Consider the following 15,735-nt stretch of genomic DNA (forward strand, 5'->3'; position numbering starts at 1 on the left):
GGGAACGTGTGTGGACCAAATGAAAAGGTGGGGCTGGATAGAACGGTGCGGAGGGACGCGTGTCAGCAGATGGGCAGGCAATTTCAGTCTACATCTACGACTCGTGCGCGACCGGCTGAAACGTTCCGCCGGCGCACCGGCTGGAAACGTTTCCCTATAGCATAACTGAGACTTGGTTATGTCTCAGTCGACTCAGATTTAGCAACTCCATTCTTGATTAGCACCATGAAATCCATGTCCGATGGTTCATCCCGCCTTCCCATATGGTACACGAACTAACTGGTCACGATAATTGTTCATCTTATCACGTTTGCTCGGGTTACTTGGTAGCCTGGCTTCCACGTCCCATTCCCATCGTGAAAAAAGCCCGTCCACACGCATATATGCACACCACGCTCCTCACTAGCGCCTCGCTCTGCTCACGACCATTACTCAACCATCAAACAAATACCACCAGGCACCAGCCATGGCACTTGTGTAGCAGCCGCAAGAGAGGAAGATGGTGGGCTTGGGCGTGGGCGTCGGGACGGGGGCGTTGGGCTCCGTCATCGGCAAGCTCGCCACCTTGCTCGGCCACGAGTACACGATGCTCAAGAGGGTACGCAAGGACATCGCCTTCCTCGAGCGTGAGCTCCGCAGGATGCAGATCCTGGTGGACACACTGGCAGACATGGAAGAGCTCGACGAGCTGGCCAAGGACTGGAAGGGCACCATGCGCGACCTCAGCTACGACATGGAGGAGTGCATCCACCGCTTCATGCTCCGTCTTGGGAATGGTGACGCCAAGCCCAGGTTCAGGAAGAAGACAGTGCGCCAGCTCAAGACTCTCTTTGAGCGCCATGGAATCGGCAGCCAGATCAAGGAGCTCAAGGCCCGCGTTGAGGAGGAGAACCGACGGCGGCAGAGGCTAAACCTCGACAAGTATATTGTAAGTCCAACAAGGGTCGTGGCAATAGATCCCCGGTTAGCTGCGTTCCACGGAGTGGCCAAGGGCTTGGTGGCCATAGACGGCCTTAGGGACCAGGTTATCTCTTGGTTGACGGAGGAGAGCGAGCAGCTCAAGGTGGTCGGCTCTATCAAATGCTACCTTTGAATGATGTTGATTCCCCGAATATTGTTCTTTAAGAGAATTTTCGACTCAGAAAGCTCCTTCCCTCCTCAACTAGAAAAGGTTTCAGCCAGAGGCGGAGCCACTGGGGGGGCGAGCGGGGGCCAGACCCCCCCCCCCCCCCCCCCCCCCCATGGATCGGCCACCCCCATGGATTTTTGGAGGGGACTAGTACTAATCTACCGTGTATTCTTTGATTAGTTCCGGCCTAGTAGCTACCAAAAGGCGCACAGGCCTTCTTTATTCTAGGCTGGCCCAAGCCAATGGCATGCGCGGTAGAGCCAATGTTGGCTGGCCCAAGCCCATGGCAAATAACCCAGAAAAGGCATTGGTTTTCCGTGATGGACGCATCAATCCAATCAGCGATTGATCAATGACCATGCGCAATAGTCGCATCTACACGTACATCCGTTCAGTTTCTCTTCGGGGCTGTTCGACGATCTGTTGCCGCCGCCGCCGCCGCCGCCCACACCCAGGGCTTAATCAAGCGTTGCTATTGGCCGTCATCTCCACGCTAGGGCACAGTCACAAGCAATCTTTCAGAAGCACGGATCCCTCGATGCTTCGTTGAGCAAAGTTAACCAGCGATTTGGTCGCATGCCCGCCTACACACTGACCAGTTATTATGACGAGCACATGCATGGGACGGAGAGGGGATGGATTTGATACTCTATAAGGTATGTATTTTGGCGACCTTGATCACACGCAATTTGATTTTTTATGTTTAACTATGTCTGCACGTTAGTAAACTATCAAGTAAATTTGAGTGGTGTCCCAGGCAGTGATGATTTTTCTTTCAAAGGTGTATGAGTGCAAGCGAAATCAAGCCATTCAGTTATACATACAACGATTGGTCATGTTCGCATATCTTAAACATAAATATGATAATGTTTTGTAACAAGATACTTTATGCCATATTTTGGAGAACTTCATCTACGTGCTGTGTATGTGGAATTATTCAACACTATTAGCTATAGCTAGACATGCTTTATGCATGCCCGCCCAGGCAAAGTTAAATGTGACTGATATGTGGATATAGAACTCTTTGATGGTTTGTGAGACATAAAAAAAAATTAGCTTCACCGTCGTCTCGCCCCCCCTATGTCTAAATCCTGGCTCCGCCCCTGGTTTCAGCTAGGATCTTAAAAAAATGTGGTGGTCCGCCATTGGCTATAATTACCATTGCGAGTTTGCTAGCCAATAAACCTCAAAACGCAGATGAATGGGAGAGACTCCAATATTCCATTGGTGCAGGTCTTTCATATGAGAGTGATGATGGTGGAAAGGGTATGTCACATATATTGTTACTTAGTTATTGGAATCTCCCACACCACTTGAAGACTTGTTTGTTGTACTTATGTATATATCCAGAGGATGCGGAAATCTCGTGTGAAGAACTGAAATGGAAATGGATAGCCGAAGGGTTTATTACTTCAAAACAGGGAAATTTGAATCAAGAAGCAGAGAGTTGTTTTAATGAACTTTTCAACAGAAGTATGATCCAGACAGTTGATGTTGACAGTTTTGAAGAGAAATATTGTCAGGTTCATGATATGGTGCTTGACCTTATAATTTCTCGATCAACTGAAGAGAATTTCGCCACTGTTTTGAACGGTGTGTGCAATTCGTTGCCAACCAAGATGCGTCGACTCTCCCTGCAATCTAGTGGGCTTGAACAGAAAGGGACAATCCAATCCATCATAAGAAGCAAGTTACATGTTCGCTCATTGAATGTGTTTGAAGAAACAAAGGAGATACCACCACTTGTGGACTTCCTGTCCTTGCGTGTGTTTGATATATACAAGGATTATTCGTCGTGGGAAAACAAGCATATAAGAAATATAGGAAGTTTCTACCAACTGAGGTATTTGAGGATGCACGGACTAGGAATCACAGAGCTTCCTGCAGATATTGGAAAGCTACAGAACTTAGAGACACTTGATTTGCGGGGCAGTCGTATTAGAAGACTGCCATCAACAATATCCCGACTACAGAAACTGGTGCCCCTATTGATTGACAACGATGACTTTGTGTTTTCTGCTGATATGTTTGGGAACATGCGAGCCCTGGAGGAAGTGTCAGATATCTATAAAGTTGACAATCCTGAGAAATTTTTGGAAGAGTTTGGACATCTAACAAAATTGAGAAAGATTTCGATGAGTCGGTTATGGGGGTGGTGGCGTGTGAATTTCGGGAATGTTAAATGCTATCGAGAAACACTGGGGTCGTCTCTAAATAAGTTGGGTAAATACAACCTTCAGTATCTTCATACTAACGGAGATATGGGAAACATTATATTCAGGGATCCATGTTGCACCTTTCCACTCCTCCAAGATCTTAAACTAGTGCATGACATGGAAAGGGTTCCCAAGGGAATGGCCTCCCTAACCAACATCGTGAAATTGGAGATAGCAGTCACACAATCTGATGAGGAAGGTCTCCACATTCTCATGGGTATGCCTTCTCTCGCCTATCTGCAGCTATCGGTAGGGTTACGTGGCGTCATGAGTCCCATGAATGTTGGTAGTAACGGATTCAAGCTCCTAGAGGTGTTCCACTTCCACTGTAACATATCATACGGAGAAAAGGGGATAGAATTTGCAGCAGGTGCTATGACAGCACTCCGGCGGCTCCATCTTTCCTGGCGCGCAAGGCTAGTGAGGTTGAGGTATAGTGATGGTGTTGGCATGGGCATCCAGCATCTTTCAAGCCTTGCACAACTCCAGGTCGAAACTTGGTGTGTTGGTGCAACTCTAGAGGAGGTGGAGGCCCTGGAGGGTCCCGTTGAAAAAGCAGTCACCTTGCATCCCAACCGTCAGACTCTTCAACTCCATCTCCATAGAAAAGATGAACATCTTATGTTCAAGGACGAGGAGGAAAGAAAGAGGGGAAGGCCCGCTGGTTTCTTCATTCCTTTGGTCATGTTGGAGGAGAATGCGCTAGAGGTATACATCTTGGCCCGCTGGTTTCTTCATTCCACTGCACTACATCGTGTGATTTACGGATCCCCCCCTTTTTTCCTCCACAGCAGCAAGAAGATCAAGTAAGCTGAGCTACACGTTTGTTTCCCTGACTCCGTGCTCTGCCATTTACCACGGCTCTACAACTTATTTCGAGAATACTGATAGTGGACACCTTATACTAGGATGTTTAAAATGTCATCTGATTCACTGATTTATCTTACAATTTATTGCTTATCGGTGGGTGACTGCTGAGATTACACCTTATCTTTGCTATTTACCATTTGGACCAATTTATCGCCGTGACAAGCGATTAATCAGGAATCTAGAAATTAATTAGGCTGGGCCCCTATGGTCAGAAACCTTAAAACATGGCCTTCCCTTCAGTGGCCTCCCCCACAACACAGTTCATCCCCCATTCAACTGGACATGTGTTGTAGTGTTGTCCTATTTTATTTTTCAATGACTCATTGTTTAACATGTAATATGTAGTTATGTACTGATGTAGTGTTTTTCTATCTAAAGGCTGGAGCACACTGGTGATTGTTTCCATTTTTACATTATTATTGCTTGGAACCTGGGAATTGCAGCAAAAACTGGCTGATTAGTTGTCGATTGATAAAATCAATAATCGACTGATTTCCAATTAATTTCTAATCCTCAGCCGACCGAAACGCTAATGACAAGCGATATCCTCAACAGTGATACTAGCTATAAGACCTTTTGTTACATTGTGTGTGGAATAAAGGGTTTGGTGCATCAGGTTTTTCATCCCATTGTTTGTATTCAACTACGAGCACAAACATTGGGTTTTCCTGATGCATGTCGAACACATGACCTATTTTTCTTATTCTCTTCTTAGACATTTGCGTCCCTTATGCAAGTTTCTATTGCATGTGTCACCTAAGCTATTTTCTAAATCTTGTAAGCTATTTATGAAGGCAAGCATTTTATGCTTCGGCAACAAACTGAACTGACCGGCTGTAGTTTCCACGAAATGTTGATACGTCTCCAACGTATTTATAATTTTGATTGTTCCATGCTATTATATTATCTATTTTAGATGTTTAATAGGCATTTATATGCTATTTTATATTATTTTTGGGACTAACCTATTAACCGCGAGCCCAGTGCCAGTTTCTTTTTGTTGTTGCCTATTTTAGAGTTTCGTATAAAAGGAATACCAAACAGAGTTCAAACGGAATGAAACTTTCGCGATGATCTTTCTTGGACCAGAAGGAAACCAGAAGACTTGGAGATGAAGTCGGAGACGCAACAAGACATCCACGAGGCAGGAGGGCGCGCCCCCTACCTCATGGGCCCCTCGTGGCTCTCCTGACCTAGCTCCTTCGCCTATATATACTCTTATACCCTGTAAACATCCAGGGGAGCCACGAAACCACTTTTCCACCACCGCAACCTTCTGTACCCGTGAGATCCCATCTAGGGACCTTCTCTGGTGTCCTGCCGGAGGGGGATTCGATCACAGAGGGCTTCTACATCAACACCATTGCCTCTCCGATGATGCGTGAGTAGTTTACCACAGACCTACGCGTCCATAGCTAGTAGCTAGATGGCTTGTTCTCTCTCTTTGATTCTCAATACCATGTTCTCCTCGGTGTTCTTGGAGATCTATTCGATGTAATATTCTTTTGCGGTGTGTTTGCCGAGATCCGATGAATTGTTATCTATCAATATTATTTGGTTCTTCTCCGAATTCTTATATGCATGATTTGATATCTTTGCAAGTCTCTTCGAATTATCGGTTTAGTTTAGCCTACTAGATTGATGTTTCTTGCAATGAGAGAAGTGCTTATCTTTGGGTTCAATCTTGCGGTGTCCTTTCCCAGTGACAGTAGAGGCAGCAAGGCAGTATTGTATTGTTGCCATTGAGGATAAAAAGATGGGGTTTTCATCATATTGCTTGAGTTAATTCCTCTACATCATGTCATCTTACTTAATGCGTTACTCTGTTCTTTATGAACTTAATACTCTAGATGCAGGAAGGAGTCGGTCGATGCGTGGAGTAATAGTAGTAGCTGCAAAATCGTTTCGGTCTACTTGACATGGACGTGATGCCTATGTTCATGATCATTGCCTTAGATATCGTCATAACTTTGCGCTTTTCTATCAAGTGCTCGGCAATAATTTGTTCACCCACCATAATATTTGCTATCTTGAGAGAAGCCACTAGTGAAACCTATGGCCCCCAGGTCTCTTTTCCATTATATTGAATCTCTTTTACATCATACTAGTTTCCGAGTACTATTTTGCAATCTTTTACTTTCCGATCTACAAACCAAAAATACCAAAAATATTTACTTTACAATTTATCTATCTCTATCAGATCTCACTTTTGCAAGTAACCGTGAAGGGATTGACAACCCCTTTATCGTGTTGGGTGCAAGCTGTTGATTGTTTGTGCAGGTATTCAGTAACTTGTGCGTTGTCTCCTACTAGATTGATACCTTGGTTACCAAATTGAGGGAAATACTTACGCTACTTTGCTGCATCACCCTTTCCTATTCAAGGGAAAAACCAATGCAAGCTCAAGAGGTAGCAAGAAGGATTTCTGGCGCCGTTGCCGGCGAGATCTACGTCAAGTCAAGCCATACCAAGTACCCATCATAAACTCTTCTCTCTTGCATTACATTATTCGCCATTCGCCTCTCGTTTTCCTCTCCCCCACTTGTAAAACGATTTTCGAAAACAATTGCCTTTTTTTCGCCCCTCTTCCGTTCGTCTCTTTTTGTTTGCTTCTTGTGTGCTTGTGTGTTGGATTGCTTGCTTTGTCACGATGGCTCAAGACAATACCAAATTGTGTGACTTTTTCAGTACCAACAACAATGATTTTATTAGCACTCCAATTGCTCCCACTACTAATGCTGAATCTTGTGAAATTAATGCCGCTTTGTTGAATCTTGTTATGAAAGATCAATTTTCTGGCCTTCCTAGTGAAGATGCCGCATCCCATCTAAACAATTTCGTTGATTTGTGCGATATGCAAAAGAAGAAAGATGTGGATAATGATATTGTTAAATTGAAGCTATTACCGTTTTTGCTTAGAGATCGTGCTAAAACTTGTTTTCATCTTTGCCTAAAAATAGTATTGATTCGTGGATCAAGTGTAAAGATGCTTTCATCTCTAAGTATTTTCCTCCCACTAAGATCATCTCCCTTAGGAAATATATTATGAATTTTAAGCAACTTGATCATGAGCATGTTGCACAATCTTGGGAGAGGATAAAATTGATGATACGTAATTGCCCTACACATGGTTTGAATTTGTGGATGATTATATAAATTTTTTATGCCAGATTGAATTTTGCTTCTAGAAATCTTTTAGATTCGGTCGCGGGAGGCACTTTTATGGAAATCACTTTAGGAGAGGCTACTAAGCTCCTAGATAATATTATGGTTAATTATTCTCAATGGCACACCGAAAGATCCACTAGTAAAAGAGTTCATGCGATTGAAGAGATTAATGTTTTGAGTGGAAAGATGGATGAACTTATGAAATTATTTGCTAATAAAAGTGTTTCTTCTGATCCTAATGATATGCTTTTGTCCACTTTGATTGAGAATAATAGTGAATCTACGGATGTGAATTTTGTTGGTAGGAACAATTTTGGTAACAACGCGTATAGATGCAATTTTAATACTATGCCATTTCCTAATAATTCCTCTAATAATTATGGTAATTCCTACAAAAATTCTTATGGAAATTTTAATAAGATGCCCTCTGATTTTGAGAATAATATTAAAGAATTTATGAGTTCACAAAAGAATTTCAATGCTTTGATTGAAGAAAAATTTCTCAAGATTGATGATTTGGCTAGGAACGTGGATCGAATTTCTCTTGATGTTGATTCTTTGAAACTTAGATCTATCCCACCTAAGCATGATATCAATGAGTCTCTCAAAGCCATGAGAATTTCCATTGATGAGTGCAAAGAAAAAACTGCTAAGATGCGTGCTAAAAAAGATTGGTTTGTAAAAGCGTGTTCTTCTAGTTTTCATGATAATAATGATGAAGATCTAAAAGTAATTTGTGTGACTCCTATTAAATCTTTGTTTTCCAATATGAATCTTATAAATATGGGACTGGAGATGAGTCAACTTTAGTTAAAAGGCGACCCAATGATTCAGAGTTTTTAGATCTAGATGCAAAAATTGATAAAAGTGGGATTGGAGAGGTCAAGACTTTAAGTAGCGATGAACCCACTCTTTTGGATTTCAAGGAATTTAATTATGATATAATTGTTCTTTAACAGATTGTATCTCCTTGTTGCAATCCGGGTTAAATTCTCCTCATGCTTATAATGAAAACAAAGCTTTTACTAAACATATCGTTGATGCTATGATGTAATCTTTTGAAGAAAAGCTTGAATTAGAAGTTTCTATCCCTAGAAAGCTTTATGACGAGTGGGAATCTACTATTGAGATTAAGATTAAAGATTATGAATGCTATGCTTTGCGTGATTTGGGTGCTAGTGTTTCCACGATTCCAAAATCTTTTTGTGATGTGTTAGGTTTTCGTGAATTTGATGATTGTTCTTTAAATTTGCATCTTGCGGATTCCACTATTAAGAAACCTATGAGAAGGATTAATGATGTTCTTATTGTTGCAATTAGGAATTATGTGCCCGTACATTTCATTTTTCTTGATATAGATTGCAATCCTACATGTCCTATTATTCTTGGTAGACCTTTCCTTAGAACGATTGGTGCAATTATTGATATGAAAGAAGGAAACATTAGATTCCAATTTCTGTTAAGGAAAGACATGGAACACTTTCTAGGAAGAAAATTAAATTCCCATATGAATCTATTATGAGATCCACTTATGGATTGCATACCAAAGATGACAATACCTAGATCTATTCGTGTTTTTATGCCTAGCAAAGGGCGTTAAACGATAGCGCTTGTTGGGAGGCAACCCAATTTTATTATTTGTTCTTTGCTTTTTGTTCCTGTTTAGTAATAAATAATTCATATAGCCTTTGGTTAGATGTGGTTTTATGTTTTAATTAGTGTTTGTGCCAAGTGAAACCTTCAGGATAGCTTATGGTGATAGTTGTGTTGATCTTGCTGAAAATCAGAAACTTTTGCGCTTAGTAAATTAGTTTTGAAAATTAAGGTGCTTTTGATCTGATTCTTTTTTCTCTGGATTGGTAGACAAATTGCTCAGGTTTTCCTAATTTGGATGGATTTTTGGAGTTACAGAAGTATTCGAGAGTTACAGATTACTACAGACTGTTCTATTTTTGACAGATTCTGTTTTTCGCGTGTTGTTTGCTTATTTTGATGAATCTATGGGTAGTATCGGGGGGGGGGGGGGGGTATGAACCATGGAAAAGTTGGAATACAGTAGATATTACACCAATATAAATAAAGAATGAGTTTTCAACAGTACCTTAAAGTGGTGATTTATTTTCTTATACTAACAGAGTTCATGAGATTTTCTGTTGTGTTTTGTGTTGTGAAGTTTTCAAGTTTCGGGTAAGGATTTGATGGACTACGGAATAAGGAGTGGCAAGAGTGTAAGCTTGCGGATGCCCAAGGCACCCCAAGGTAATATTCAAGGAAAACCAAAATCCTAAGCTTGGGGATGCCCCGGAAGGCATCCCCTCTTTCGTCTTCGTCTATCGGTAACTTTACTTGAGGCTATATTTTTATTCACCACATGATATGTGTTTTGCTTGGAGCGTCTTGTATGATTTGAGTCTTTGCTTTTTAGTTTACCACAACCATCCTTTCTGTACACACCTTTTGGGAGAGAGACGCATGAATCGTGATTTATTAGAATACTCTATGTGCTTCACTAATATCTTTTGAGCTAGGAAATATTGCTTTAGTACTTTACTTATATCTTTTAGAGCACGGCGGTGGTTTTATTTTATAGAAATTGTTGAACTCTCACGCTTCACTTATATTATTTTGAGAGTCTTTTAGAACAGCATGGCAATTTGCTTGGATTATAAAACTAGTCCTAATATGATGGGCATCCAAGAGGGATATAATAAAAACTTTTGTATGAAGTGCATTGAATACTATGAGAAGTTTGATTCTTTATGATTGTTTTGAGATATGAAGATGATGATATTAGAGTCATGCTATTGGAGTAATTGTGAATTTGATAAATACTTGTGTTGAGGTTTGTGAGTCCCGTAGCATGCACGTATGGTGAACTGTTGTGTGACAAATTTGGAGCATGAGGTATCTCTTTGATTGTCATCCTTTGTGTGGAGGTCGGGATCGCACGATGGTTAACTCCTACCAACCCTCCCCCTAGGAGAATGCGCGTAGTGCTTGGTTTTGATGACTTATATATTTTTGCAATAACTATGTGAGTTCTTTATGACTAATGTTGAGTCCATGGATTATACGCAGTCTAGCCCTTCCATCAATGCTAGCCTCTCTTATGCCGCACAAGTTTCGCCGGTACCATACACCCACCATATACCTTCCTCCAAACAGCCACCATACCTACCTATTATGGCATTTCCATAGCCATTCCGAGATATATTGCCATGCAACTTTCCACCGTTCTATTTATTATGACACGCTTCATCATTGTCATATTGCTTTGCATGATCATGTAGTTGACATCGTATTTGTGGCAAAGCCACCTTTCATAATTCTTTCATACATGTCACTCTTGATTCATTGCACATCCCGGTACACCGTCGGAGGCATTCACATAGAGTCATATTTTGTTCTAAGCATTGAGTTGTAATTTTTCGAGTTGTAAGTAAATAGAAGTGTGATGATCATCATTATTAGAGCATTGTCCCGTGTGAGGAAATTAAAAAAAGAGAGGCCAAAGAAGCCCAAATAAAAAAACGGAGAGGCCAAAGAAGCCCAAATAAAAAAATGAATCAGAGAAAAAGAGAGAAGGGACACTGTTACTATCCTTTTTCCACACTTGTGCTTCAAAATAGCACCATGATCTTCATGATAGAGAGTCTCTTATTTTGTCACTTTCATATACTAGTGGGAACTTTTCATTATATAAATTGGCTTGTATATTCCAACGATGGGCTTCCTCAAATGCCCTAGCTCTTCATGAGCAAGCAAGTTGGATGCACACCCACTTAGTTTCTTTTTTTGAGCTTTCATACACTTATAGCTCTAGTGCATCCGTTGCATGACAATCCCTACTCACTCACATTAATATCTATTGATGGGCATCTCCATAGCCCATTGATACGCCTAGTTGATGTGAGACTATCTCCCTCTTTTTTGTCTTCTCCACAACCACCATTCTATTCCACCTATAGTGCTATGTCCATGGCTTACGCTCATGTATTGCGTGAAAGTTGAAAAAGTTTGAGAATACACTAGTGCAGAACCGGCCTTTATCACCGGTTCGTAAGGGCCTTTAGTGCCGGTTCTGCAACCGGCACTATGGAGTGGAGACTAAAGGCCCCCCCTTTAGTACCGGTTTGGCACGAACCGGCGCTAACGTGGCACGAGCCAGGCCCGGGTGCGTGTAGGACATTAGTACCGGTTGGTAACACCAACCGGTACTAAATGTTTGGGTGTGTTTTGGTTTTAATTTTTATTTTTCCTTTAGTTTTGTGTTTTCAATTTAATTTAGTGATTGTTTTACATTATAATGAGTTGTTAAATCATTAGGTGAAAGTACCGCAGATTAGTTTCGACTGGATGCATGTGGATCCTAGCTAAGTGATCAAGTATATGCCATATCTATATTACTTAGATCACTAAGTGATCTAAGTAATATAGATATGGCATATAAGTGATCTAAGTAATATAGATATGGCATATACTTGATCACCTAGTGATCTAAGTAATATGGATATGGCATATACTTGATCACTTAGCTAGGATCCATCCAATTAAAACTAATATGCGGTTTCTTTCATAAATGATATAATAACTCATCATCATCATCATATTATAAGCGTGCATAACACCACAAAAGCAAATCACTCTTTGAGATTAAGTTCAGGACAAAGAACACGGACGCGCATGAGAGGACAACAAGTACTAAGAGCATGATAACTAGCTAAATCACTGATGCTGCTCTCTCTCAGGTAAAATAGCATAGAACATGTATAGCTCTCCTGATTCAACATATTGGAGCATGCAGATAAACCTGTCTCCTAATCGTGGGCTGCGCTTCTGATTGCTGCCCCCTAGTACTTCTATGCGATCGTTAACAATTTTGCTCCAATCTTTCATTATTAAGCATTCATCGCTTTCAGAAATCCTGAATGCACTCATGTGCACTGTAGGATATCTTGGCCGTAAGCTAACAATTGACATGCGACCTTTAGTCTCGATCCACTAAGGCACAACTGTCATCGGGAGTCCCTGTTGAAGAACATCGTATAGTAATTAATATACTTAGCAATGAAAGTTTAGCTTGAAAAATAATGTATGCAAAAGATGCACTGAGGACTAATAGTAAAAATCTTACCATCTTTCCTAAATACATGTGACCGTAGTTCAATACGATCACTATTGGTCGCACGTTTTGAGTACTAAGATTTTCAAATCAGGAAAATGATTTCTCTTAACAGCATCAAGATCCTCAAGCCATGAAACATAATGACTTATCTCCTCGCAGTTTACTCCGGGACAGTAGTAGGTCCTGTCTACCAAGCGCCGGACATGTTTGCTTGAATGGAAATAAGCTGTCAATAGAAATTAGTTGTCAACTATTTTTGAATAAACAATATCAAAGACATAAATATGGTTGAGAAACTCACATAATGGTAGAACTGGAGGCGTCTGCACATCGACCCAGATGTCTCTATTGCCTTCAATATCATCTTTCGGACGAATATCAAAGGTGATAACCATATCAGGCTCAAATGCATAAGCCTTGCATAGTGCTTGCCAAGTTTTGCATTCAAAATAGGTGTACGTGTCTGCATTGTATAATTTGACGTTGAAAGTATAACCAGCATGCTCGGTCTTTAGGTAAACTCTCTTTACCTCCATAGTTTCCATAGCACTGAAACCTATCTTATCCAAGACAAAAATTCTTGCATGGCAGGGGATGCGCTAGTAGAATAGTGAAAATTTAAAATTATAAGTTGAAGCAATGAAGCATATATAAGTCATGCTTAGTTACGAAAAAAGACTTGTCGTTGTGACTTACTGTATCCACTTCGAAGGTCTCATCCAGCTTGATGCTGAAGCGCCTATCATCAACAAGGAAATTTCTGTCGCACAGGCCGCGCTGGTCTTCACAGAATTCGCACTTAATGAAATCTTTTTTTGTCGTCAGACGACATTTCCTATGTTCATATAGGTGAAACATTAAACACTTACTAGTTCTATTAATTCAACTAATTCAACTACTTCTATTAGTTCAACTAGTTCTATTAATTCAACTAAGCATTTAATAAAAATAAACGTGTTCTATTAATTTTCTTACTAAAATAAAGTAGCTAGTTCCATATAGTAATATTTTAATTAGATCATCAAATCTCAGATATCTAAATTTTCTTACTAAAAATAAACTAGTTCTATTAATTCAACTAAGAATTTACTAAAAATAAACTAGTTCTATTAATTTTCTTACTAAAATATATAAAGTAGCTATATATATAGTAATATTTTAATTAGATCATCAAATCTCATATACCTAAATTTTCTTACTAAAAATAAACTAGTTCTACTAATTCAACTAGTTCAACTAAGCATTTACTAAAAATAAACTAGTTATATTAATTCAACTAGTTTAAATAATCTCATATACCTAAATTTTCTTACTAAAAATAAACTTGTTTTATTAATTTTCATACTAAAAATAAACTAGTTATATTAATTCAACTAGTTCAAATCTCATATATATACCTAATTAATATCTAGCTAATTCATCTAAAATTGACATTAATATTTAACATCTTTTCCATATAATTCATCTAACATTAACATTCTAACATTCTTATCTACGTAATTTATCTAACATTAATCTAAACAACAGAAAACAGAAAATAAGTAAAAACAATATGTGTGTGTGTGTACGAGCGGGGGGCGGCGGCATACGGGCGGCGACGCGAGACGGCGATGCGACGGGGACGGCGTGACGACGAGCGGGAGGCCGGGGGCGACGGCGCGATCGAGACGGCGACGTGGTACGGGGCGGCGGCGACGGGCGGCGGGGGCGACGGCGGTGACGGCGACGACGACGGGCGGTGAGGGCGACGGCGGTGACGGCGACGGGCGCTGAGGGCGACGGCGGTGACGGCGACCACGGGCGGCGGGGGCGGTGGCGATGTCGCGCGAAGTAGTTGGAGAAGAAGTGGTGGTCGATGAAACAGAATTTTTCGTAAGTGCCATATATATAGGAGGGGCCTTTATTACCGGTTGGAGCCACCAACCGGTACTAAAGGCCAATTTTCGCCAGGCCAAGGGGCGGGAAACTGCCCCTTTAGTACCGGTTCGTGGCTCCAACCGGTACTAAAAGCCCCCCTTTAGTACCGGTTGGAGCCACGACCCAGTACTAAAGATGTGCGCTGGCGCAGGAGCGGTGCGGGCAAGTTTAGTCCCACCTCGCTAGCCGAGGGGCGCCCGCACCAGTTTCAAAGCCCCGGCACGGCTGCTGTCTCGAACTCCTCTCTATAGCAGGCTTCTGGCCTAACTTTGGCGCGCTGTCCGTTGAGCCTGCTGGCCCTTCTGGGCCTGTATTTGCAAACCCTAGGGTTGGCAGGCCCAGCGGGCAGCGCCCCAACAATTTTTTATATAATTTTCTTCTACTTATTTTCGAGTAATTTTTTTTGCTGTATTTAGTTTCTTTGTGAATATAAAAAAATTATATAGTTTTTTTCTTTTCTGCATTATTTATTTTCTGCTATTCATTTTGTAGTGATTTTCAATTTCACCGTCATTTAGCTCTCTAAACAAATCGGTAAATGACTGAAAAATAGCAAATGATGTCAGAACGTGTTGGAAATTGATGACGTCGCTTTGAATGATGCATACTGAATGCAAAAATAGGCTGGAGTTCAAATAAGTTTAAAAAACATTGAAGTACCCATGTAACAGATGAGTTCTCGTCCGAAACCCTGATACTCCGAAAGAGATTGTCCAGTTTGTACACGAGGTGCATCCAGTTTTCGCCATGACCCTCTCTACTCTTTTGCACATGCTATGCGGGCGAAATGATGATACTATGCCAAGTTCCAACATTTTCAGAGTTTATTTTGTAGTGATTTTCAATTTCACGGTCATTTAGTTCTCTAAACAAATCGGTAAATGACTGAAAAATAGTAAATGATGTCAGAACGTGTTAGAAATTGATGACGTCGCTTTGAATGATGCATACTAAACGTAAAAATAGGCTGGAGTTCAAATAAGTTTAAAAAACATTGAAGTGCCCGTGTAACAGATGAGTTCTCGTTCAAAACCCTGATAGTCCGAAAGAGATTGTCCAGTTTGTACACGAGGTGCGTCCAGTTTTCGCCATGACCCTCTCTACTCTTTTGCACATGTTGTGCGGGCGAAATGATGATACCATGCCAAGTTCCAACATTTTCAGAGTTCATTTTGTAGTGATTTTGAATTTCACCGTCATTTTGCTCTCCAAACAAATCGGCAAATGACTGAAAAACAGCAAATGATGTCAGAACGTGTTGGAAATTGATGACGTCGCTTTGAATGATGCATACTGAACGCAAAAATAGG

At 40.9% G+C, this 15,735-nt stretch overlaps 1 protein-coding gene across 1 annotated transcript; it reads left to right on the forward strand.

Moving 5' to 3' along the window:
- Positions 1-425: 425 nt before the first annotated feature.
- LOC123169705 (disease resistance protein Pik-2) lies at positions 426-9,635 on the forward strand (the record flags this gene model as incomplete). Its single annotated transcript, XM_044587575.1, has 6 exons — positions 426-1,024; positions 2,327-2,395; positions 2,482-4,053; positions 6,416-6,495; positions 7,386-8,057; positions 9,557-9,635. Coding segments are annotated over exons 1-6 (2,997 nt in total), but the record flags the coding sequence as incomplete, so codon positions are not given.
- Between the last annotated feature and the right edge of the window lie 6,100 nt (positions 9,636-15,735).

This window comes from Triticum aestivum, chromosome 7D, assembly GCF_018294505.1.
Source record: "Triticum aestivum cultivar Chinese Spring chromosome 7D, IWGSC CS RefSeq v2.1, whole genome shotgun sequence".
Lineage (NCBI taxonomy): Eukaryota > Viridiplantae > Streptophyta > Magnoliopsida > Poales > Poaceae > Triticum > Triticum aestivum.